At 38.5% G+C, this 23,613-nt stretch overlaps 1 protein-coding gene across 2 annotated transcripts; it reads right to left on the bottom strand.

The window, feature by feature from the left end:
- Positions 1–90: 90 nt before the first annotated feature.
- On the bottom strand, positions 91–23,481 carry rlf (RLF zinc finger). 2 transcript variants are annotated; one of them, XM_065255184.2, is made up of 9 exons: positions 23,252–23,481; positions 16,093–16,247; positions 15,871–15,952; positions 15,530–15,665; positions 11,386–11,588; positions 8,509–8,645; positions 5,369–5,510; positions 944–5,229; positions 596–785 (listed from the first exon to the last, which is right to left on the bottom strand). In XM_065255184.2, the coding sequence occupies exons 1-9, from the start codon at positions 23,462–23,464 to the stop codon at positions 746–748; spliced, it is 5,394 nt and encodes a 1,797-aa protein (XP_065111256.2). In that variant the 5' UTR covers positions 23,465–23,481; the 3' UTR covers positions 596–745. The 2 variants fall into 2 exon arrangements, with proteins under 2 accessions (XP_065111255.2, XP_065111256.2); XM_065255183.2 differs by having other exon boundaries at positions 91–5,229; positions 23,252–23,477.
- Between the last annotated feature and the right edge of the window lie 132 nt (positions 23,482–23,613).

Genomic DNA, 23,613 nt, shown 5'->3' with positions numbered 1-23,613 from the left:
TTGCAACAACAGACATGAGTGTAGATATGTATTTTTTTCCTTAAATGTTTTTACACAGAGACTATCAAGTACAAAACCGACCACAGAATATACATTTTCAAAACTTTTTTTATTTGACCTTATTTACATATATAAACATTTACAACTTAGTCAGAGTAACTAACCCTGTAAGCAAACAACAAAAACTGTATCAACCATATAAAAAAATACTATGAAAGTCTCAAATAAAAAAAGGGAGCTAGAGTTTAAACTGCCTTAGCGCCAAGTAGCAGCTTACACTTTTGTTTCAGATGGTAAGAGATCAAGAATGGAGGCAGAGGACTTGGGTCTTTCTAGAACCACCACAGGCTTTGAGAACTGAAGCTGTTTTATAGCTTGGTCACCACAGCCCCTTAAAGCCCTCTCTAAAATAATCCTGAGGTTCTGGATTGATGTACAGTCTCCTTTAGAGATCAAATGTCTGAGAGGTGATGATCGAAACCTGCGGCTACGGGAGATTGAGGTTCCACTTCGATTGTTTTCCTTGACTGAGCAGCTCCGCCGGAAACATTCTCTTCGACGTGGTGGATCAGTCCACTGCCTGTCAAATGTGATCTCTTCTTCCTTTTCCTTAATGAACTTTAAGAATGAGGATTCAAAGCCCATTGGTTTGTAAGACGCAATGTCAAAAGCATTTGGGGTTATACTGTCCATTACAGGATCCTTTGAATTTGAATTAGGGGTAACAGATGGTGGTTCAGAAAGTTCATTCTTCCGTCTGAGGGGCTGCCGAGTTTGGTTGGAAACTGATATGGAAACAGTAGAAGGAGCATTAACAGACTTATTACAATTGTCTTTACCAGATGTTTCAAATGAAGTTTCATCAACAGCTATTCTCAGGGTAGAGGGTGGAGAAAGGTCAAGTGGTGGAGGACGTATGAGGGGAGGTGTTGTTAACTCTGACCTTTCTTTGTGGCTTCGGCTCTCCTCTGAAATAGGCTCTTCTGGATGTCCGCTTGATTCCCCATACAGCAAATCATCTGCAGCAATAAGCAAACTGGTGTCAGGGCGGGGCTCTCCTGAAAACCCAATTACTTCCTGATCCTTTGAATCAGTTTTGATCGAGTGAAGGCTCATTGGCAGTGATGGGCCACCTGGAGTCACAGGCTCAGATTGATACTCCATTTTTAGGACACCGCTGGGAATCTTTGTTAAGTCAGGTACAGCAGACACAGCAGATTTCTTCTGTATAATCTCCTCCAGCTTTTCAGTAGTGTAACACAACTTGTCCTTATTATCAAGCAACTGTTTGCGTGAAACTTTGTGACAGTTGAAGTAATGTCGATACAGACTGCTTATCCTCACGACCACTGAGTCACAGTTCTGTACCATGCAAGGGAAAGCGACAGGCAGGCAACGATCTTGGCACATCTGCAAAGCCTCCTCATGCGTTCGGAAGACAATTAGGTCATATCCCCTTTTTCTGTTGGATTTCGGTGCCTTATCAGTCTCCTCTTCTGCTGATTCTTCAGTGGGTTCAATGTTCTCCTCAGACTGAGCAATGTCCTGATCCTTTAAAGACTGCCTGAAAGGTAACTTTTGTGAGTCTTTTGACTGTTGGGTGGAAGGTGAGATGATCAGCTTTGTTTGACATCCACTATTTGACTCTTCTTTTTTAGGTGTACTTTGAAGACGCACCACAAGGGAATCAGATGGATCACAATGCTGATAAAACACACGTTTGTTATAACTTGAGTTTATAGCGGTGGCAGCTGGATTTAAGGGAGATTGGTTCTGATGAAACTGACTTGTGTGACGCAAGAGGCTGCTGTTGAGATGGTAGGACTGGTTGCAGTTAGCATAGGTACACTTAAACCTTGGTATGGGCTCCTCCAATGTGGCTGTCTGTTTTTTTGATGTGCTCCTTGATGTTTCGGAGAACATTTTAGTTTTGTTTAAGTTGTGCTGTTTGCGGTAGTGTCTTATGAGACTAGAATAGTGGCTAAACTGCTTTTCGCATCCTTTGTGTTCACATGAGAAGCACAATTGTGAAGGGTTATAGTGATGTGCCATCTGAAGGTGGTCCACAAAGCTTTTCTGATTGGAGAAGGCAGCATTGCAGTTTTTGTGTACACAGTGAAAGGGTTTATTATATTTAGTGAGGATGTATCTCAAATTTCCTTTTGCTATCAAACGGCGACTTCCTTTACTGTCAAACTTTGCCTGGTTTATATCCGTGTCGGTCTTAGAAGTGACCTGCTCCACTGATGGTAAAATGTCACTGTCTTTCGGCTGTTTCTTTTCAGTTTTAACTTGGCCATTTTTTTTATCTAGTTTGCCCTTCCAGAACCGATATTCTCTTTTTTGGCATCTCTGCTGCCACATGCGGTTGTCTTTTCTTTGGGCTTTAACCTTATTCATCTTTAAAGACAACTTCTTTTTTTCAGATGAGGACAACATAGGTGCTTTTCCATCCCGTTTCCCTTTAAAAGTGCAGTTCATCTGTGCAACAACTGCTTTATTAATTTGATGACAATTTATATAGTGTACCCGAAGTGGTTTTTTGTTTTTGTAGCTCTTGGAGCAGAGATGGCAACTGAAAGGCTTAAATGTTTGCGACTGAAACACTTCCATCTCTTTAACTTCTATCTCAGAGTAACCATGAATCTTAATATAGTGCTTCATTAAAGCAAAACTTGTAACACTCTGGTAGTGACATGCTTTAGCTTCACAGGTGTAAGGCTTCGCTGTGGCCTGCGCAAGAAACTCAGTCTGTGGCTGATCCTGCTGTGTGACTGCATCTTTAATGTTATCAGGTGTTTCAAAAGGTTTGAATGTTTCCGACTGAAACACTTCAATCTTTTTTACATTCTCCTCGGAGTAACGATGAATCTTAATATAGTGCTGCATTAAAGCATGAGTTGTAACACTTTGATAGCAACAGTTTTTAGCTTCACAGGCATAGGGCTTGGTTATAGGCTGCACAAGAAATTCACTTTGTTGCTTCGGTTTCTCCATAACAGATTCTTTATTGGCATCAAGCGTTACTGGGGTCTCCTTTTTGCTTGGCATTTTCTTTGAATCACTACCTGCCACATTAGATCTCTCCTCAGTTTTGTTGCTTGCCGTTGTTGTGGCAGGTGACTTTGAATTCATGGTAGTGGAGCACTTGACCACCGGTACATTAGAACCTGAAACAGATCTGTGTGAATTATGTCCAACATGTTTTGTACTGGGAGAAGTAAGGCTTAGTTGACTAAATCCTAGCATGATCTCAGTTACTGTTGCACCAAGTTCCATGTTTGAAGGAACTCCGTCACAATGTACAGAAGAAGCAGCGGCTGTGCACGCCTTTTCTTTATTAGATTCCTCTGTGGATGACCCAATCTGTGGATGATCATCCTGGTCATTTTTCTGCAATTGATTGTCTTGCGACTTGGACTCCTTTGCTTGCACTTTTTTCATGCATAAGCTATCCTCATTAAATTCGTCTTTATGGATGCTTTTCAAGTGCCTCTGAAGTTCTTTGGCAGCAGTGAAGGTCCTTCCACAGCTTTTTAAGCCACAGGTAAATCTTTTGCCATCGAAGCAGACAGCAACACAAGTCAACGAGGCCTTGGATTTATTTCTTTCTAGGAGTGGAAAAGATACACTGTTTTGGACACCATTCTCTATTTCACAACCATTATCATCCTCTACAACTGGTATCAAATGTTTTCTTTTCATTTTTTTCTGCATCTCAAAGTCTCTCTCAGTGAAAGTGAGGTCATGGGTAGCCAAGTGCTTCAAAAACTCTCTGCGAGAGTAAAAAAATAGCTTGCACCCAGGACTGGTGCAAGTGTAAGCAGCATCACGGAAGTGTTGTGCCTCATGGTGGTACAGCTGTCCAAGGTCACAGTATGAGAAACTGCAGCCATTTAGCCCACAGTTGTAGGATAAATGAAATCCATGACTTTGTTTATGTACAACAAGTTCAGTGGTGGTGTCAAAACGGGCACCACATCCAGCCACCACACACACGTAAGGGTGATCTCCATAATGAACCCGGCGGTGCTTGCGATGGTGGTAGGCAGTCATGAAGGTTTTCCTGCAGAATGCGCACTTCTCTCGACGGTCTTTCATTTCCAGATAATGTTTCACATTGGGGTCTTCACTATCATGCTCATTTTTAATGTGTACCCCCAAGTACTTGAAGAGTTTAAAATTCTTTGAGCAGGCAGTGGCTGGACACTGGTAAACATTACGGTCCTGTAGTTTAAAGTGTGTGCTGATGTAGTCAAATGTGATGATGTCATCATTTTCTACCTGCTTTTTAGGCACACTGGCTGCTTGTTCTAAAATATGTTCTAATACAACAGGGTCATGAGTGGACTGATAGTACATGGCAAGGGAGGGATCTAAAGGAATCTGACCAGGCTCTAGGTCATCAAAACCATCTTCCCTAAAATAATTTTCTTCCTTCACCCCTTTGTTCTTCACTTTTATCTTTTTAAAGTGACAGAACTTCATAGGCATCCGAATGTGTTTTTTGGAGTGCTTCACAAACTCCTGCTTAATTTCAAACTTCTGTAGACATACAGGACATGTCCACACATCATTCTCCATGTGCTTTTTGGCATGGTGACAGATTCGTACTTCAACTGTTTCTTTATTGCATATCTTGCAGAGAACCTTATACTTCTGCCACTTCACTGATCGCTTGGAGAGATGTGTTTTATCTTTAATCTTTAAGTTTGAGTGGTGATCTGCTTTTGTCTGTTCCGGATCACCACTGCCAAGTCCATTTATTTCACTACTATCTTCTTCCTCTGTCCACACTTGTTCATTGACTCCTTCTAGATTACACTGCTCCTCAGGCACTGCTTCATCCTCCACCTCGGGTTCCAGCCCTAGTAATCCCATGCAATGGCGCTTCAATGTTTTCCAGTCCCAGAATTCAGGGTCAAAGGGCCAGTGTGCTTTCAGAGAAAGTAGTAACTCACACCGCAAGAAATTTGGAATAGCAGCATTCTCCTCATCATATTTTTGATCAGGCTGCATGTAAAGCTCCTCAAGGACATCAAAGGCCTTCTGATTAGGACTTAAAAGGAACTCTGTGAGCTGGCAAGCACGCATCACCTCCAGATCCTCAGGAAGGAGACATGCAACAGTTTTGCAGACCATTGTTTTGGCATCTACATCATCTTGCTTTGGAAGCCGAAGAGCCTTCACACACAGTTCAACTGATATTGCAAGACCATGTAGCATTGCCTAAAAAATACAAAGGGAAACCGTGAGAAACAGTTTAGTCATTAGGTGTCTGCAAGATTTTAAATAGGGCACACTCATGGCTTAAAGCTAAAGGCACCTTTGGCCTACGTTAAATACATGAAGTCAAGTATGTATTTACCTCTGTCTGAATTACACGGATCAGGAATAGGAGATGGTAGATGGTCTTTGTGATGGCTCCAAACTGAAGACATCGTTCAAAAAATGATTCAAGGGATGGATCGATTCTTCTCTGCAGTTTGCTCCAAAGAAGGGTTAACTCCCTGAGAGACACACCACAGAACATAGATCATTTAGTGAGAACCATGGTGGTAACACCATGTCAAACTTAACCAGCAAATGTTCAGTAACAGGGCTCCAGACTAACTTTATTTTACTAGGAACATTATAGCCTCTGACTAAACATTTTTGAAGCCAATTTAGAAAAAGTAGTACCCCAAGTTTTGGTTTGGATCAGCTCACCTCACTTTAGTGTGGTTAGCTTTTCCATCGAGTTTAGCAACACTTCTGAGTGGGAGGGATTATAGTCGTGTCGTTTTATTTGCGCTGCCTACTGCTGTGACATCATACATGTGAGAGCGTCATTGTACATTCCTTTACAGTACTGTGCAAAAGTCTTAGGCCACCATCACCAGTTTTGTTGTTTTAGCAAAGTTTTAATGCCCAGCCATATTTTTTTTCAGAAAACAAAATGAACTAAATGTCTTCTTCAGGCATCAGTCAGTGTTTAGTGTGACCACTCTTGGCACGAAACACATCTTGAGTTTTTTTGAGGAGACTGAAGTCATTCAATTAGAATTAGGATTTAATTTCATTTAGGTTTAAGAAGTATGATTGGTCAGATCACCTGTCAGTCAAGCTCCCTGCGAAGGGTCATTTGTTTAAAGGTAGATGCTTCCTAGTCTAAAGAAGGGTGGGGGTTGTTGGTGATAGCGGTGAAAGCAGTCTTTGCTGTTAGTTTTAATTAAACGTAGAGCAAGTAGCTAACTTTAATCATTGTCTGCTCGTTTATTCAAACTAATTTGCCTTATAACAGACGAACGTCGCACACGCACATTGGTTAAATGCAGGTGTCACATTTTAAGTTTGTGTTCCATACTTGACAAACATGTCACTCACATTTTTACAAATAGTTTTTTTGACAAGGGTACACAGCATCGCCCCCGCAAAATGCTACCCTGGGCAGCTGCTCGTTTAAATCCACCAACTCAGTCTAGCAATCTACTTGTCTTTAAACCTGAATTATAAAACGGTTAGTTCCAATCCTTGATTCTGATTGGTCAATAGGTGTGCATTATTCACGATAAAACACTGCTATGACCACTTCACCTTACAGTTCTGTTTATCACTGCACCCTTAGCAGCACCCTTAGCAGCACCCTTAGCAGCACCCTTAGCAGCACCCTTAGCAACACCCTTAGCAACACCCTTAGCAACACCCTTAGCAACACCCTTAGCAACACCCTTAGCAACACCCTTAGCAACACCCTTAGCAACACCCTTAGCAACACCCTTAGCAACACCCTTAGCAACCACACGTATCGGTTTGTTGTTTTTATTTGAGCTTTCATGCATATTACACATTGGAACCACTGATCTATATAAATGACTGGATTGCGCATAGAACGCTTGACGTAACTGCGTGACGTGAAGCCAGCGCAGAGTTCGAGCCGCCATCTTGGTATGCCCAACCGGCAGAGAGCGTCATTAACTTCCATTCAAAATCATGATCAAAATTTACCCCCTTTACAGCGTATCAGTTACACAAGGTTAATTTTTAGGATATGTGTACTTTAATTATTTGTTAATCCTGGTGTTATTTGCAATGTTTATGTTTTAATCGGGCAGCATAATGGATTTATAAAAAAACCGTTAAGGTGAGTGTGTCTGTTGCATTTGTTAATGACACGGGTATAAATAAAGTTTTGTTTGACATTCAGCTACACTGTGATGGTCAGCGTTATTTCTCTAAATAAGTTTAGGTAACTTGTAAGTTTAGATAACATAATTTAAAACTAGCAAATTATTGCATGCACATACGGTACAAAGCATGATTATTTATATAGATTTCAGAATGAGCACGTTTATTGTCATTAATACTAAATATGCTGCGGTCTGTCTGCTGATCTGATACTGTAATAAAGATGAATGTATAATAACTGATTAAAACGCAAAATGTACAACTTTCAGTAAATAACATTTTACAATATTTACATGCTTTGGACGTTTGTGTTGTAATAATGTACAGGGTAAGTTCACATATTAAAACGAAGACGAGTAAAGTGATGTTTTATCATTAAAATCTGATAACGTCCATTGATTTAATAGAACGTTTGGGTATACCAACATGGCGGCGCGGTGGCTTCACAAGTGTGACGTCATGCGCAATCCAGTCATTTATATAGATCAGTGATTGGAACACATTTTTGTTCATGGTCAGGGACAATTTTTTCTAGCGGAAGGAATGCTTTTTACTGATTTAACTTCATGCAAGTTGAACTAATAGTTTTTTTACTTCAATATTGTGTGGTAACCGTTTTATAAAAGCAATAAGGTACTTGAGGCAAGTGCTGTATCGTGAATAAGTAACGGCTTAATGGTTTGCAGGCACTCCGCTTCGTGCCTAACAATTCAGCCGTTACTTATTAATGATACAGCACAGCCTCTCGTACCTTATTGCTTACATTAACATCTAGAAGATATTGGCTGCGTCCGAAACTGCACACTGTATAGTAGGTACTGAATAAGATGAAGTACCTACTTACTTGCCGTTAACAGTAGGTACTGTATAGTATGAATCCTGGTAGTATGAATTCGGACATACGTCGTCATCACGTCATGTCATTCCAGCGCGAAAACAGCGGCATGCCTCTTCTTCTTCGTTGGATAACTCCTCTCCAGGTGCATCATGGGATAGTGAAGTGACCATCGTATGCACACTGCAAAATCTAACCGGAAGTAGTAGGCCATCCGGGTACTTTTGTTTTTCGAATACTATGTATTCGGACATACTTCTCGCCTCGCCTACTGCATTTCGCGTACTATATAGTATGAAGTAGGCGGTTTCGGACGCAGCAATTCTTAATTTGCAGGTTGCACAACTTGTAAAAAATGCTCACGCTTTCTCAAAAATGGGTTTCTCAACCATTTGGTTGGATTCTAGAGCCCCAAGTAATAATTCTGGATACAACACAAAATAATAATTTCTGGTAAAAAAAATTGGTGAAAAATCGAAAAATAGGTATTATAACAGATCTCTCACCAGGAGCAGTATAAACTCTCTTGTTGTAGCTGCTGTGTAAAATAGGTGGTGCACAAGATGAAGGCTGTGTTCTCATCCCCTTCAGTTTCCATGTTGCATATAATATCCAGAATATCCTTCCCATCAATTCCAGAAATCTTACAGATACAAGAAGAGATATTAAAATGTTTTCATTAAAATCTTTTTATATTTTTTATTACAATATTCACATCTTCAAAGTAAACAATCATACATATGGTAACACTTTAAAATAATGTTCATTAGTTAACATTAGTTAACTACATTAGTTAACATGAACTAATGATGAACTGCACTTATACAGCATTTATTAATCTTTATTAATGTTAATTTCAACAATTACTAATACTTTATTAAAATTTGGTTAACGTTAGTTAATGCACTGTGAACTAACATGAACAAACAATGAACAGCTTTATTTCTATTAACTAACATTAACAAAGATTAATAAATACTGTAACAAATGTATTGCTCATGGTTTGTTCATGTTAGTTAATACATTAACTAATGTTAACTAATGAACATTATAATAAAGTGTTACCCATATTTCAAGTTGTTTTAAACTTTTAAAAATGTACTTTATAACTTTTTGCTCATTTTTCTCTGACTCTTTAATACATGAAGCTTATCAACCATTGCCGATGTGTACAGTTGGCTCATCTTGTAAATGTGAAGCTTTTCTATTTAGCAAAAAATTTAGATTTGAATTAAAGATTTTAGTTAATGAAATAAATTCAAGTTTGTCAAATATTCACTGGTAACAATTTATAACAAAGTTTAATTTATTAATATTGGTGAATTTATCTGGTAATGTTATGCATTAAGTAAAATAAATAACAAGCTACCTAATGCATTAAAAAGGGTCATATTATGAGATTTTTTTAAAAAGATGTCAAATAAGTATGTGGTGTCCACAGAGTGCATATGTGAAGTTTTAGCTCATAATACTCCACAGATAATTAAAGCATGTCTAAATTGCCCCTTCTTGGCCTGAGAAAAATGTACCGTTTTGGGTGTGTCCTTTCAAACGCAAATGAGCAGATGAAATGCAAACACTGATCGCAATGATGGTGGTTTGTTGGAATTGAAACTCAATTGTGTGGTTAATGACTTTTTCTCCCTCTCTTCCTCTCTGCACTAAATGGCAGTGGCATGGTTGGATAGTGCAGATTAAGGGGCGGTATTATTGTAATTGGTCTTGCTACCTACATCACAAAACAGGCGAAATCTGAGTGGCCTAATTTTTCACATGCTTGCAGAAAATGCTTTACCAAAACTAAAGCCCTTTTCATACAGATTAGTTTTAAGGGGGTAGATGGCATAATGTAATTTTGCCACAGGACGTCTGTAATATTGATGGTCTATTTGCATGGGACTAGAAATGTGTGAGAGGGGTAACTCGATTACACAGCGCGTCACTTCTCTCGTCGTCATGTGCACATTACCAAAGTAAGAGTATCAAAATAAGAAGCACACAGTTACAAACATCTCTAACATGATTTCAAATGACATCATACAAACCGATTTGTTTTTACTACATTTAAGGGGAAAACTTTCATTACAGCAACGTGTCCATGACTTAGATTTAAAAATCTAAAAAAAATAAAAAGCATCAGTGCATGTCATACTATAAACATTTACATTAAAAAAACATGTGGTATTTGGTGATCATTGGTAAATGTAGAGATAATAATAAGGAATATAAATGTTTCCAAGACAAATTTCTCATCCTCCGCAACAATTTTCAATCATCGTTTAAGCCCTTAAGGAACCAACATTTAAAAAAAAAATTAGACTGAAGGGACATAATTGACTCTGACACTCCAGATGGCTACCAGGTAAGCAGTTCTTTTTTTCTCTCCAGATAAAAGTTGAATTTTTTTTTGTCAAAGTACCTAGACAACTTTTTAGTTCTCATTATGAGTTTGTAAATGCATATATTTAATGTAATATCATGTTGCGGTAATGATAATTTTTGATAATGATAATCTAAAAAACGTAAATAATTATATAGGAAATATTTTTTTAATCCTCTAAAAATAATGCTTATGTTAAGTTCAGTCCTTATATGTACAAAAAAATTATATCCAAGAAGCACACGAAGGGCACTTTTCCCATCGTCACCTCAGCTTTAAACCTGTGCCGAACTTTCAGCAAAGATGCTTATATTATGAAGATTTCAACCTTCCATTAGAAAACACTCAACAGTGTTTAGCGTGTAGCCCCTCAGCCAGTCATAATGACCATGATCAATGATACATGTTGCGGGTGTTCAGAGTGTAACGACAGTCAGTCATTTTAGTTTCTTGTCAGAATTTAAGTTTTACATTTTAATCTGTTTATTAAAAACGATTTTTGGTCTCCTTCCCTGTGTATAGCACTGTTAGCAGCATTGCTATGCTTATCTTGTAGGCTTGCCTGAAGAGAGTCTTTGCTTTCAGTATCCTTGTTTGCATTTTCGGCATCGGACCCTCTCAGATCCACTGCACATGCAGTTTTGTTGCGTTAGCAGCCAGCCTCGTCTTGAATGAGGTTAAAAAGCCCAGGTGTGTGTTTGGCATGGAGCATCATTGTGATCATGGCTAGTTTAACTTCTTCGCGCTTGTTAAATTTTTTCACCAGCTGTGTATGGGCTTTGCGCAGCATACACATGCTTGCTTTTTCGACAATCGTTAAGTTTTATCGATTTAATTCTTATTGACAATTAATTGATGGTAAAAGTCAGATTTTCTGACTAAATAAATAACATTAATATAAAAAATTACTGTAAACTTATTGTTGTGATACTGATCCACCAGGCACTTGTGCATATTAAAATGGTGTTTTAATTAAACCTTCTGGGAAAAAAGGGGACCTTACCTCTATAATTGCTTCCTCGCTAGGTAAAAGCTGGCATAGTTGGGTGACAAAGGTTTGGCGAAAGCTGGCCTGGTTGGGCAGGAGGGTGCAGTTAGCACATGCTTTGTTGAGAATAAGGGCCTTCTCAGTCTCCCCTACTTTCTCCAGATGTTTTATTCTCATCTCCATGAAACCCTCTCCCTCCAAAGCGATATAGTCATTCACTGTTCCAGGAAAATGCAATGGTAAGCAAACTGCCAACTGTGTTTAAATGCAGATATCATCATCAGTGAATTATATGAATTGTCATTTCACATAGATTATTATGGCATGTAACTCCACATCATTGGCTCATTTAGTATACACAGATGTATGCATATGCGATTTAGTCCCCACCTCTACTCAATCGCACAGCTCGGACCATAGATTTAAATATGCAAATGAGTCCCCACCTCCACTCTTTCGCACCACCATAGATATGGTCCGATTTCACACAATGCACACATGAACTTAGTGTTTGCAGCACTTATCTTTAAGTGCTAATAATAGGCAAATAAACAAGTCAAAACCTGATTTTCTCCTTAGTGGGGCATTAAAACACCCTAAAAGTGCAGTCAGGGAGTTTTAGCGGCGGTGAGATTGTGGTGAGATTGTGAATTGCAACCAATTGCTCAGTCCAAAGATCACCCAAACTTTTTGAAGAGCATAATAAAACTATGGTAGCCACCACAGAACAAACACATCAGACCAGGCAAAATTTTCCAGTCTTCAACTGTCCAATTTTGTTGAGCTTGTGCAAATTGTAGCCTCTTTCCTATTTGTAGTGGAGATGAGTGGTACCAGATGGGGTCTTCTCCTTTTGTAGCCCATCCGCCTCAAGGATTTGCGTGTTGTGGCTTCACAAATGCTTTGCTGCATACCTCGGTTGTAACAAGTGGTTATTTTAGTCAAAGTTGCTCTTCAATCAGCTTGAATCAGTCGCCCATTCTCCTCTGACCTCTAGCATCAAAAAGGCATTTTCGCCCACAGGACTGCCACACACTGGATTTTCCCTTTTCACACCATTCTGATCCATAATGCCTTGTTACCACTGTGCAGGCTGGTGGTGGTGATGTAATGGTGTGGGCAGGGCATGAAATTAACACCCGACCACGCGCCAAATGCGGGTGGATTTTGCAATTGGCGGGTAACACTGTCAATCTACCAGCCACATTGGCGGGTAGCCAATGCGAATCAGTGATGCGCGGGTCATTGTATAAACAACCCACTCCCGACCGACATTTTCAACTAACCCGCCCCGCCCGCAATTGTTCAAAATAGTTTTTAAACTCGACCGACTGACCGCGGCCTGAATATCATTAAAATATTTTTGGATGACTCGTAACCGGCACCCGCTCATTTCTTATCAACCTGCACATATCACCGATGCAAATTGAGTGATTCATTGAGAGGATGCGACTGTTTCTCAACGTTCATGCGATTGGAAAGAAGATGAGGCACTTCTCTGACTACGTTTGGATGTGCGAGTAAGTATTAAACTGTTGGTGAGATGGGATGAGAATGCAATGCTGACATATGCTACTGTACAATCACAGTTGCACAGATGTGTAGTGCTGCTGTGATGGATCAGAACTCTTGATGTGTAAACTTTAGAGAGAGTTTCGCTACTATGCTTTATACTGTAGTACATTAACATACATTTTGCGAATATAGTAACATGCATTTTGCGAATATAGTAATGAAAAACAACGTATGTGCGGCGTTTATGTGCGCAGTTTGTGCCCCCTCTGTCTCTGTGTGCGTGCGCGGGTTTAAGGGGACTCAATAGGGCACATCGGAGAGATGCGTTCCTAAAAGCATGCGTACATAAAATCTTTCTGCTCTTGACAGGGCACATATAAATAAAATGATCTCAACAGTATTCATTTTCTAATAAAACATTTCTTTATGTCTTAAGTGTATGTATAGAGAGTCAAAAACCAGTCTGTGCTGGTCTTAAAGAGACAGTAACCTCAATTAACCTACTTAAGTCTGAGTCATTAATGTTAATCAAACAACCTAAGACAAAGAGAAATTCACTTTTGTAGCTCTGAAAAAAATTATATTTAATTCATACAATAAAGACAGTGTTATAATTCACTATTCGGGCAAAAAAAAAAAACTGGCTGGTAAAAAGTCTCTGTGGCAGGTGGATTTCTAAATCCACCTGCCACAGTGGCTGGTGGTCAAAAAAGTTAACTTCAGGCCCTGGGTGTGGGGGATGTTTTCTTGGCACACTTTAGGCCCCTTAGTGCCAATTGGGCATCGTTTAAATGCCACGGCCTACCTGAGCATTGTTTCTGACCATGTCCATCCCTTTATGACCACCATGTACTAGGGATGCTCCGATCGATCGACCGCCGATCGGTATCGGCCGATAATGGCATTAAATGACTCGATCGGTGCTCGCTAAATCTGCCGATCTCATAAACCGATCTTTCTGTTTACTTTTGTCATCAAAAGGATCCTGAATGCGGTTGCAATTAAAGACATTTTTTACGTAGCGCGAGCATTTTTACAACCTGTTGCTCATGTGCAGCGTGCAGATTTGTATGTCTCTCTTTGCCTTTACAGAGATATGCGTATGAGGACGCGCTCCGGTAAACAGCGCGAGGCGTCTTCACATCCCCATCAAACAGCGTATACAACACATATCTATCACGGACAATTGCATCCTCATGCCAAAAGTTTCTTATTTGCATGCGTCTTAAAGTTTTGAGCGTTTAAACTTTTATTTTCCTCACAGCTGCTTGTCTGCGTTCAGCCGCCGCCCACACACAGCAGCCTGTCATCAGTGCACGTGAACAGAGCGATCTCTCTCTCACGTCTTAAAGCTGCAGTAACCTAATTCATCTCTCAATAAAATCACTCTCTGCTCTTGACTAAAGATTTTTTATACTTCATACGAATGCGTGTATATTTAATTAATACAGTAAAGTCTGTGAAGTGTTTTATTTTCAGTACTTTTAGGAGACATAAGCCTTTGTAAAGCCATATTAAATTTCTCTTTGCAGAATAAATATTTGTTGTGCTTATTTATTTGAGTCTCTATTAAAACAATAATATACCTAATTACTGCAAGTAATATAACAAAGGCAACATCCGTGTTATTATTTTATTTAGAAAGATTGTAACAGTTAGTCATCAAAGAGCTGGCATATCAGCTTTAAAAAAAATCGGTATCGGAATCGGTATCGGCCGATCACGAAGATTACAAATCGGTGATCGGTATCGGCTGCAAAAATCCTGATCGGAGCATCCCTACCATGTACCCATCCTAAGATGATTACCTCCAGCAGGATAATGCACCATGTCACAAAGCTCAAATCATTTCAAATTGGTTTCTTGAACATGACAATGAGTTCACTGTACTAAAATGGCCCCCACAGTCACCAGATCTCAACCCAATAGAGCATCATTGGGATGTGGTGGAACGGGAACTTGTGCCCTGGATGTGCATCCCACAAATCTCCATCAACTGCAAGATGCTATCCTATCAATATGGGCCAACATTTCTAAAGAATGCTTTCAGGACCTTGTTGAATCATTGCCACGTAGAATTGAGGCAGTTGTCAAGGTGAAAGGGGGTCAAACACAGTATTAGTATGGTGTTTCTAATAATCCTTTAGGTGAGTGTAGTTGCTTCACATATTAAAGCGGAAGTCCACCCTAAAACAACATTATGCTCCAACACTATATTTCATCACATATATGTAGTTGATTGTGCTGCCATCAAATGTACTAACTCCATATAAAAAATGAAAGCTTTTAACTACTACAGTAACGGTGATTTGACGTGTCGTCAAATCACCGGAAGAAAAATGCACGACTACATTATTCTAAATGTCCTAAATGGCATAAATAGCTTCAACACACTATCAATCTAATAATCGAAATCGTGCAAATTTCTTTTTTTTTTCTCATGGAAAATGCAAAATGGACATAAATTACCCATGATAACAGGCTAAAATGTCTAGATTGGACTTCCCCTTTAAGCTGGGAAAATAAAACAATTAACATGCAAAAAATCCACTCTTCAGCTTTTTTCCTTTTAAATATAGAAGCAATAATGATGATCAATTATTGATCACAATAAATCATATCAGAGTAAACCAGTGTTACTCACCCTCATTTGGGTCTGTGGGCTGGCCTGTAAGAAGCGAGACCAGGGCAGGATTATTCCATGCACCACCCTCCCCTGTTATGTTCAACAGGGCCTGCAGATCTGTACTGCCATACTGCAGCATGGCCTCATGAGCCGCCTATAAACACATACAACACACATTTATTTACCCTTCAAGACTCTACATCATCCCTTAACCCAATGTTGTGTGTTTTGGTGCACTTGATTATTAATGTGCTGGAGTCTTCTTGGGAATCAGTAAAGCATGTGCATCCCATCTTTGAGTTATAGCTCTCGCAGAACAAAGTTTGAAAGCATTTTGAAGCTGAGTAATTTAATCTTACCTGAACTGAGCCATGAAACTGCAGCCAAGCTTCCAAAGGTATTTCATTATGAGGCACTGACAACAACAGTTCAAGGCAACTCCTGTATACAATCACAGAATTTGACAAAATCAAACATGATAAAATCAGTAAGCAGACAACAAGATTGCAGTTCAGCCAATTGCAATATTCAGTGATGTAATTTGTGTTTGTAAAGACTAAAATCCTTATAAGAGCACTCACAATGCAAGTCTTTTGAGTACAAGGGTAACGTTGGGTGAATCAGCTGTGAGATGAGGCCTAGCTGCAGCAAAACAGTTGATTGACAGACAGTAAACCTCTAACAGAGGCAGCCCATGTTCCACTGAATTCCTGCTCCCAGCATAGTGCATCAAAGCCTACAAGAACAAAGATTTAAAAAAAATAATTGCACATAAATATTGGCGTGTAAGTAGAGAAATTACCCTCAAATTGAATAATATAAACATGTTTTTTCCAGGTTGTACTGTAGCTCAATGTAGTACAGACATTTAATAAGTAATCAAATGTAAAATAATACTGCATACATTGTAAAAAAAAAGAAGTGTGATTTAGAGTTATATCAACATGTTATTTAAAAACAAGCACGCTTTTTAGGACCAATAATGTAGGACCATGCACTGTAAAAAGTAATACCTAGATCTAACTTATAAAAAGTGAGGCAAGTGACTGCATGGGAAGTTTTAGGTTGAATCAACTTGCAACCTTTTTTAAGTATATTGAACACACTAACATTACTTAATATGAATGCAATAAAATTGAGTTGAGTTAACTAATTGTACTAGTATTACTCAGTTAGATAAACCTACTTTTCTTGGTACAGGTAGCATATTTATGGTTAGTTGTTGTTTTTTATGCCGTGAGATGAGGGCTAGAAACGTTTATTCAAACAACGCACCCACTCAGTTTTGTTTTGGGCAGCTGTAAAGCGCGACATACTTCAGTATGCAGTCTATGCACAAGCACCAGTCTTCTGAACAATGGTAACTACAAAACTCAAAGAAGAAACAGAAACTCTTCCAAATATTGAAGATAAATGAACATTAAACACTAAGAAGTCTTTCTTTTTAGTTAAAAACAAAACAAAAAAAGTTTCAATTCAAATTTCACTCTCCAAATGCAGTCCCATGCAAAGCATGCTGGGAACTGCAAGTCCACTGCCTAGTTAGTTGTGTTTACTAAAATAATTCATGTAGTTTTAACACAAAATTATTAAGTTAATTTCTTTCTTACAAATTGAAATCGATTATACATAATAAAATTAAGTTGAATTTACTCAATAATGTGTTCATTTAGAATTAATCAATTTATTCCAATTTTTATTTTATTTTAACTCACATTTTGATGAAAAAAACAAGAATTAAATTTTTTTAATACAGTTTACTCAATTTATTTTTGTTAAATCTACTAAGGCACAGAAACACTTTTTACAGTGTGCTGCTCAGGCTTTAACCACACCCACACACAAAACTTCTAAAACAGCATATGATGCTGCATTGACATCTGTTTTGCATCTTGTCCTTAAATATTTAAATTGGCAATGCCTGAAAGCATGTGAAATGATAAACGTTTGTGACCATGCAGCACTGGTTTGGTCAGGTGTTTTAAATGCGTAACAAATTAACAACCCTAAAAAGAGATTTCACCACTAGAAGTTGAATTGACATTATGAAGGACAGTGGAGAGAAATTTGACCATCCAGAGATATATGGATTTCGCTAATCATGTTTACAGATGAGGCTTATTAATATTTTTTAAATGTACATTAGATAACATTATTTTATGCATAAAATAAATAAGTGGTTTTTGCTATTTAATTACAAAAATCTTACATATTGTGGCCTTAAGACTTAAAAAACATAATAAATAATTATTATTTATAAATAAAATAGATGAAGTATAATAAATAAATAATAATTATAGTATTGTTAAAGTATAGTCTTACAATCTTCCTTACAGAGTAAAAACTAATCTAAACTCATATGAATAATTCCTACCCCTTGTAATAGCCAAAATGGTTCTGTATGAATTAATGGCTATGGCAGGTCACAATGAAGTTTCCCATTACTTTTTAAAACATGGTGAGAGGACGGTGAGAATGGTCAAAAACAGCCCACAGACAACCTTCAAAGACCTACAACATCAACTTGCTGCAGATGGTGTCCCTGTGCATCGTTCAACAATTCAATTGCTTGACGTATGCAAACGCACATTTGAACAAGCCAGCTTCATTTTGAAATAAGGTGCTGTGGACTGATGAAACAAAGATTGAGTTATTTGGTCATAACAAGGGGCATTATGCATGGCAGCAAAAGAACACAGCGTTCCAAGAAAAACACTTGCTATCCACAGTAAAATGTGGTGAAGGTTCCATCATGCTGTGTGGCCAGTGCCGATACTGGAAATCTGGTTAAAGTTGAGGGTTGCATGGATTCCACTCAATATCAGCAGATTCTTGAGAATAATGTTAAGGAATTAGTCACAAAGTTGAAGTCAGACCTGAATATCACTGAACATCTGTGGGGTGATTTGAAGCGGGCTGTCTATGTTCTGCAACAATCAAACCTAACTGAACTGGAGATGTTTTGTAAGGAGGAATGGTCCAAAATACATTCATCCAGAATCCAGACACTCATTACAGGCTATATCAAGCTTCTAAAGGCTGTTATTTCTGCTAAAGGAGGCTCTATTAGATATTGATGGGATTTTTCTGTTGGGGTGCCCAAATTTATGCACCTGTTTAATTTCATTGTGATGTACACTGCACATTTTCTGTTAATCCAATAAACCTCATTTCACTACTGAAATATTACTGTTTTCTTCAGTTTTTTGATAGATCAAAATTAAATTGCTGATCCAAACACCCCAATATTTATAAATGAAAATCACAGAAATTGTCAGGGGTGCCCAATCATTCTTAAAACCTAAATGGCCTTGTTTATGAGGATACTTGCAAAGACAGGAATTTTGACGGATTTGTGCTCAAAAGCTCGAACAGAAGATGTGCAGCTTGGACGCTCCTCTCACAGAAAAAATAGTGTACGCTAGGCATGTCACAAGAACCGATACTTTGGTACCAAGTTGATACCAACATTTTTTTTACATAAAGGTACTTTTTTATCTGGCACCAGAGGTACCGAGGTTGCAAAACTCTTCTGGTACTGATGGGGCAGCATATACGCACGTGTGTATTTGTTCGCTCCACAAGAGTTAAAGAAGAGGAAGAACGCCTGAAGCCTCATACGAGCACACGGGAATCCCTTCTAAAGGAGCTTGTCGCTATGAAACAAATGAATTTGGCAAAGCTCTTGAAAGACAGACACCCCCATCTCTTCAAAGAATTCAAGGTAAGTTTTAATTCATACTAACATCATATACAAACTGTAAAACTAAAATTTTATACTGAAACACAGACCCTATATCATGTTTGTTTGTGGCAGCTGGCATTAATGCAGTGTAACCAGCTAACTTTATGCTAGATGTTAATGTTTTGTGTAAGTCAGTTATTTGTCAATGACGCTGCATTTGCAACATTATAAACTAAATGGGCTACCATGCATCGGCATTTAGCCATCCTGTCAGCAAAATGTAGCCTAATGTCACTGGATTAAATATTTTTTTTTAAATGTTAAGGGTTTTTAATAACCATTTTCATCCTGCAACAATGTGAGTGATATGAAACTAATGCTTGCATTCAGAGTATGTGTGTGTGCGTGTGTTTATCAGTGCACCTTATCAGTGTTTGACCTTGTGTTGAGCTACAGTACGCAGACCGGCGTATGACATCAACAACGTTACCATGCATGATTAAAAAACAAAAAGATAAGCCCGCGCACCTGCAGCACGGCAACCCGCCAATCCGCGCAATGCTTTCACATCACTGAGGCACTATGGTTTAAAACAGGGGTGGGGAACCCTGGTCCTGGAGGGCCACTCTCCTGCAGAGTTTAGTTCCAACCCTAATTAAACACACCTGAAAAATCTAATTCAAGACTTCAGGATTACTTGGATATAAAGTTCAGGTGTGTTTGATTAGGGTTGGAACTAAACTCTGCAGGACAGTGGCCCTCCAGGACCCAGGGTTCCCCACTCCTGGTTTAAAAGGATGCCGTGATTTTCGGAAACACAGTCAGTCAGGTGCAAAATGTACCGCGCCGTCACAAGTTCAATGGGTTATATCACTTTCAGTACATAACTTAGTTGAAGTTTTGCAATATGCACTTTGTATAATACATTTATGTTGGATCTAGGCTTAATATTATGTAGAGAGCATCATATAGAAAGCGCTTCAGTTTGTGTTTATTAACCCTTTTGGTTCACTTAATCATGCCGCTTTTCCTATAAGAGGTTTCTGTTAAAAAAAAACATTTAATTCATTAATAATCTAGCATGTGTTCATTGTTCTGTCATAGTTTCTTCAAAATTAAGTTTTATATGAGTGTATTATACTGGCACTGAGCACTTGTGATCTAGTCACCCAAATTAAACAATCGGATGAACCCATTGATTATTCCACTGGATAATACTTGGAATCTTTTAGCAAATCCTTGCTCATGTCTCTCGCCTGATCTATTTCCATGGGGACACTAACTAATCCCTATAAGTATCTTTTACTGAGGTAATGTGATTAAAGTTAAGAGTAAAGAGCAATAGACTAGATAGCTTTGTTTGTCTAGCATTATGTCTGAATGCTATTAGAACTAAACACAGTTTTAACATTTTGTGAGAAAAAAATATTTTGCTGGTTAATACCAACCTCTGGACAAGTCCTGGCTGTAGTCTTTTGACAGGTTATGATGCTGTTTCTACTGCAAGCCTACAGGTTCACAAGGGAATATCTGAGGAGAAACCCCTGATACAACACTTCCACAGCACTCCATCTGTGCTGGGGTGCTTTGATTGGACCTCGGGGACAAAAGTAGATGCAACTGGAGCACAGGGCAACTTAAGACAACCTCTCCATCCCTCATATACACATTCAAATACATGCAAACACCCCCCACACCCCTTTTGCTAACATGAAGTTACAAGGACGTTAAACCTCTGTGGAAATATTATTATAAGTAACAAGAGAGGAAATGTCATGCCATTTTTAAACTCTCAGACTAAGATTAGGAGAGTTCTCCCTTGAGAAACTGGGTATAACTGACTGAATCAGCTTAATATAGCTGGGGGACTTTCTTATGAGACTTTCAGTTTTGAGGTGAGATAAACTCACCTCTTATTAGTTTTAAAACACAAAGTAAATGATAAAGGTTACAATCATAGATCATATCTAAATATTAACTCTTTCCCCGCCATTGACAAGATATCTCGTCTATTAAGAGAAAACGCTTCCCCGCCAATGACGAGATATTCCGTCTTTCCGCAATACCGCTATTATCCACCAGGTGGCGCCCTTCCGCAACTTTTTAAAACCGGAAGTATTGCCCTATGGCAAGCTGCTGCATGTCCGTGTCTGTTTTAAAGATCGCTCTGAATCGGATCTCTATGAAAAGTCCGTCATAAAAATTGAATTATTTCTGCTTTTTGCTCAAAATATGGTGTTTTTGCAAAAACCTACCCATATTCAAAAGCTGATTGCAAAAGAACCACTTAAAGTAGAATGAAACGGTTTTTTTTGTTTGAAAGCAGAGGGTCTGTTCTTTCATTTGGTATATTGTATGTTTATATATTTAAAGAAGAACATTTTCTGGAAGGCATTAAACTTTAGTGAAAATCATGAAAAACGCTGGCGCTGGCTGGCAACTTTTTTAAAAAACGCTGGCGGTGAAAGAGTTAAAGTTCAGTGTATGGCTGGAGAACTTAAGTACTCTAACGTGACATCAACGATCAATCACAAAAATGATGATCAAGTTGGTTTAATTTTATTTATTTTTTTGTGGTTGTGGGGAAAATATCCCCTTGAAAAAAAATATTTAATTAAATAACAATCTAGTATGCGTTTATTTATCTGTTAAAGTTTCTTCAACATTCATTTTTGTTTAAGTGTTTTTAATAAAAATGTTTTCATTTTCACCCTGACGCATACACCGCACTTGAAAGCCCTGCCTCCGATTAATCGAGTACTTGTTTTCAGATCTATGGATTACACAAAATTTAAATAAATTCACATCCCAACCTAAAACTAAGGTAAATGTTAACCTCTGGCCAGTTCTAATCTTTTGAACAGAATGTTATAAACAAAGTGATCTTGTAAACTAAGTTTACACAGATACAAAAATATTTTATGGACCATACAATGTTTTATGGCTGATATCTTATCCAACCTCAGTTATGAACTAAAATCTGAGTGCTATAGTGAAAACTGAGTATTTTCTCTGAATGTTTGTTTTGTTTATGTGTAACTTGTGCCTTGCAGAACTTATGGTGCATGGATTAAATGTCCAAAGCAGTTTATTACTATTAAAAAAGTAACAAGCAAGGCCATAAGATTTCTGTAGATTAGTTGGTGAAGCATTGTGCTAACTAACAGGAACAAGGCTGTGAGTTTGATTCCCAAGGAGCATGTGATGAAAAATATATGACTTGAACTTAAGCAAGTAGCTTTTGGATAAGAACCTGTCAAACGCATAAATGTAAATGCAAACGTGGAGCATGACGAGCACATAGCCATTACTTATGATAAAAACATTACCATGCACACATGCAATGCATGAAACTATTAAATTTGTATTAAATACACTAACTTTGTTTTTTTTAACAAAGTTGCTAGAAAGTTGAAAATCGCTTTCTAACGTCTCAGTAACGTAGATAATGTCATAACCCATATATACACAGCCAATATAAAGGTTGGCAAAAGTGACATCAAAAGTTACTAAAGACCGAGTACATGCACGAGATAAACATTACCGAGCCCCACCCCATACTATCGCACTGTACCCCTGAAACTACTACCTGCATACAATTAATCTGTTAAAATTAAATTGAAAATTATATTGCACACGAAAGCCATTTGAAATGGGCCATCAGAATCAATTATTCAAAATAATGAAAACATGTAATGTTATTATAGATAACGTTACCATTCGCATGTACTGGGGGCCAAGGGGAAAGTGTAAAGCAACCTGGCGTGCCGATAACACGCTAAACTCAACCAAATGCAAGCATGCAATTTGGAATTGTCAACTTGAATGTTGCAACGTGCCGTTTTGGTGGTTACAATTGTCGCGTGCACCACAATCAGCCAACAATGGTTGTTTTCTGGTGTGCATGGTTCTTCCCAAGAGGCCCACACGTTGAGAAACAAGCATGCTGGCTGCAAGCACAACTTGCTGATGGTCGGCTATCAAGAGCCACCGCAGGCGCTGAATTGATGCATATAAACACTTCACGCGCACGCAGCGTTTTCAGCAGCACGTACCTGGCAGAAGTTATCACAATACTCGGTGGACGACTCTTCAGAAATGTCTTTCTGCCGTAGCTCGACTTCGAGTTGCTGAAAGGTAGCTTGAAGACCTTCCATGGCGAAAAATGTGTCCTCGTCGAGCAGGCTGGGCTGGCCGCTCCAGTCGAGCTCCGCTTCTGCGTTTGCATCCGCCATGTTCACTGGCAGCCACGGCGCGTACGCACACATGCAGTCACGTGATAATGAAAGGCCTCTACATGATGACCTACCTGTTTGGTTTTCATTGGGTATTTTCCTGTGCATTATCTTCCTTTAAAAGTCTACAATTAAAAATGAATACAGGTTCTGTATATGTTGTTTATACTGAAAAACATTCC

Source organism: Paramisgurnus dabryanus, chromosome 17 (genome assembly GCF_030506205.2).
Source record: "Paramisgurnus dabryanus chromosome 17, PD_genome_1.1, whole genome shotgun sequence".
Lineage (NCBI taxonomy): Eukaryota > Metazoa > Chordata > Actinopteri > Cypriniformes > Cobitidae > Paramisgurnus > Paramisgurnus dabryanus.
This window is presented reverse-complemented; position numbering and strand designations above follow the sequence as displayed.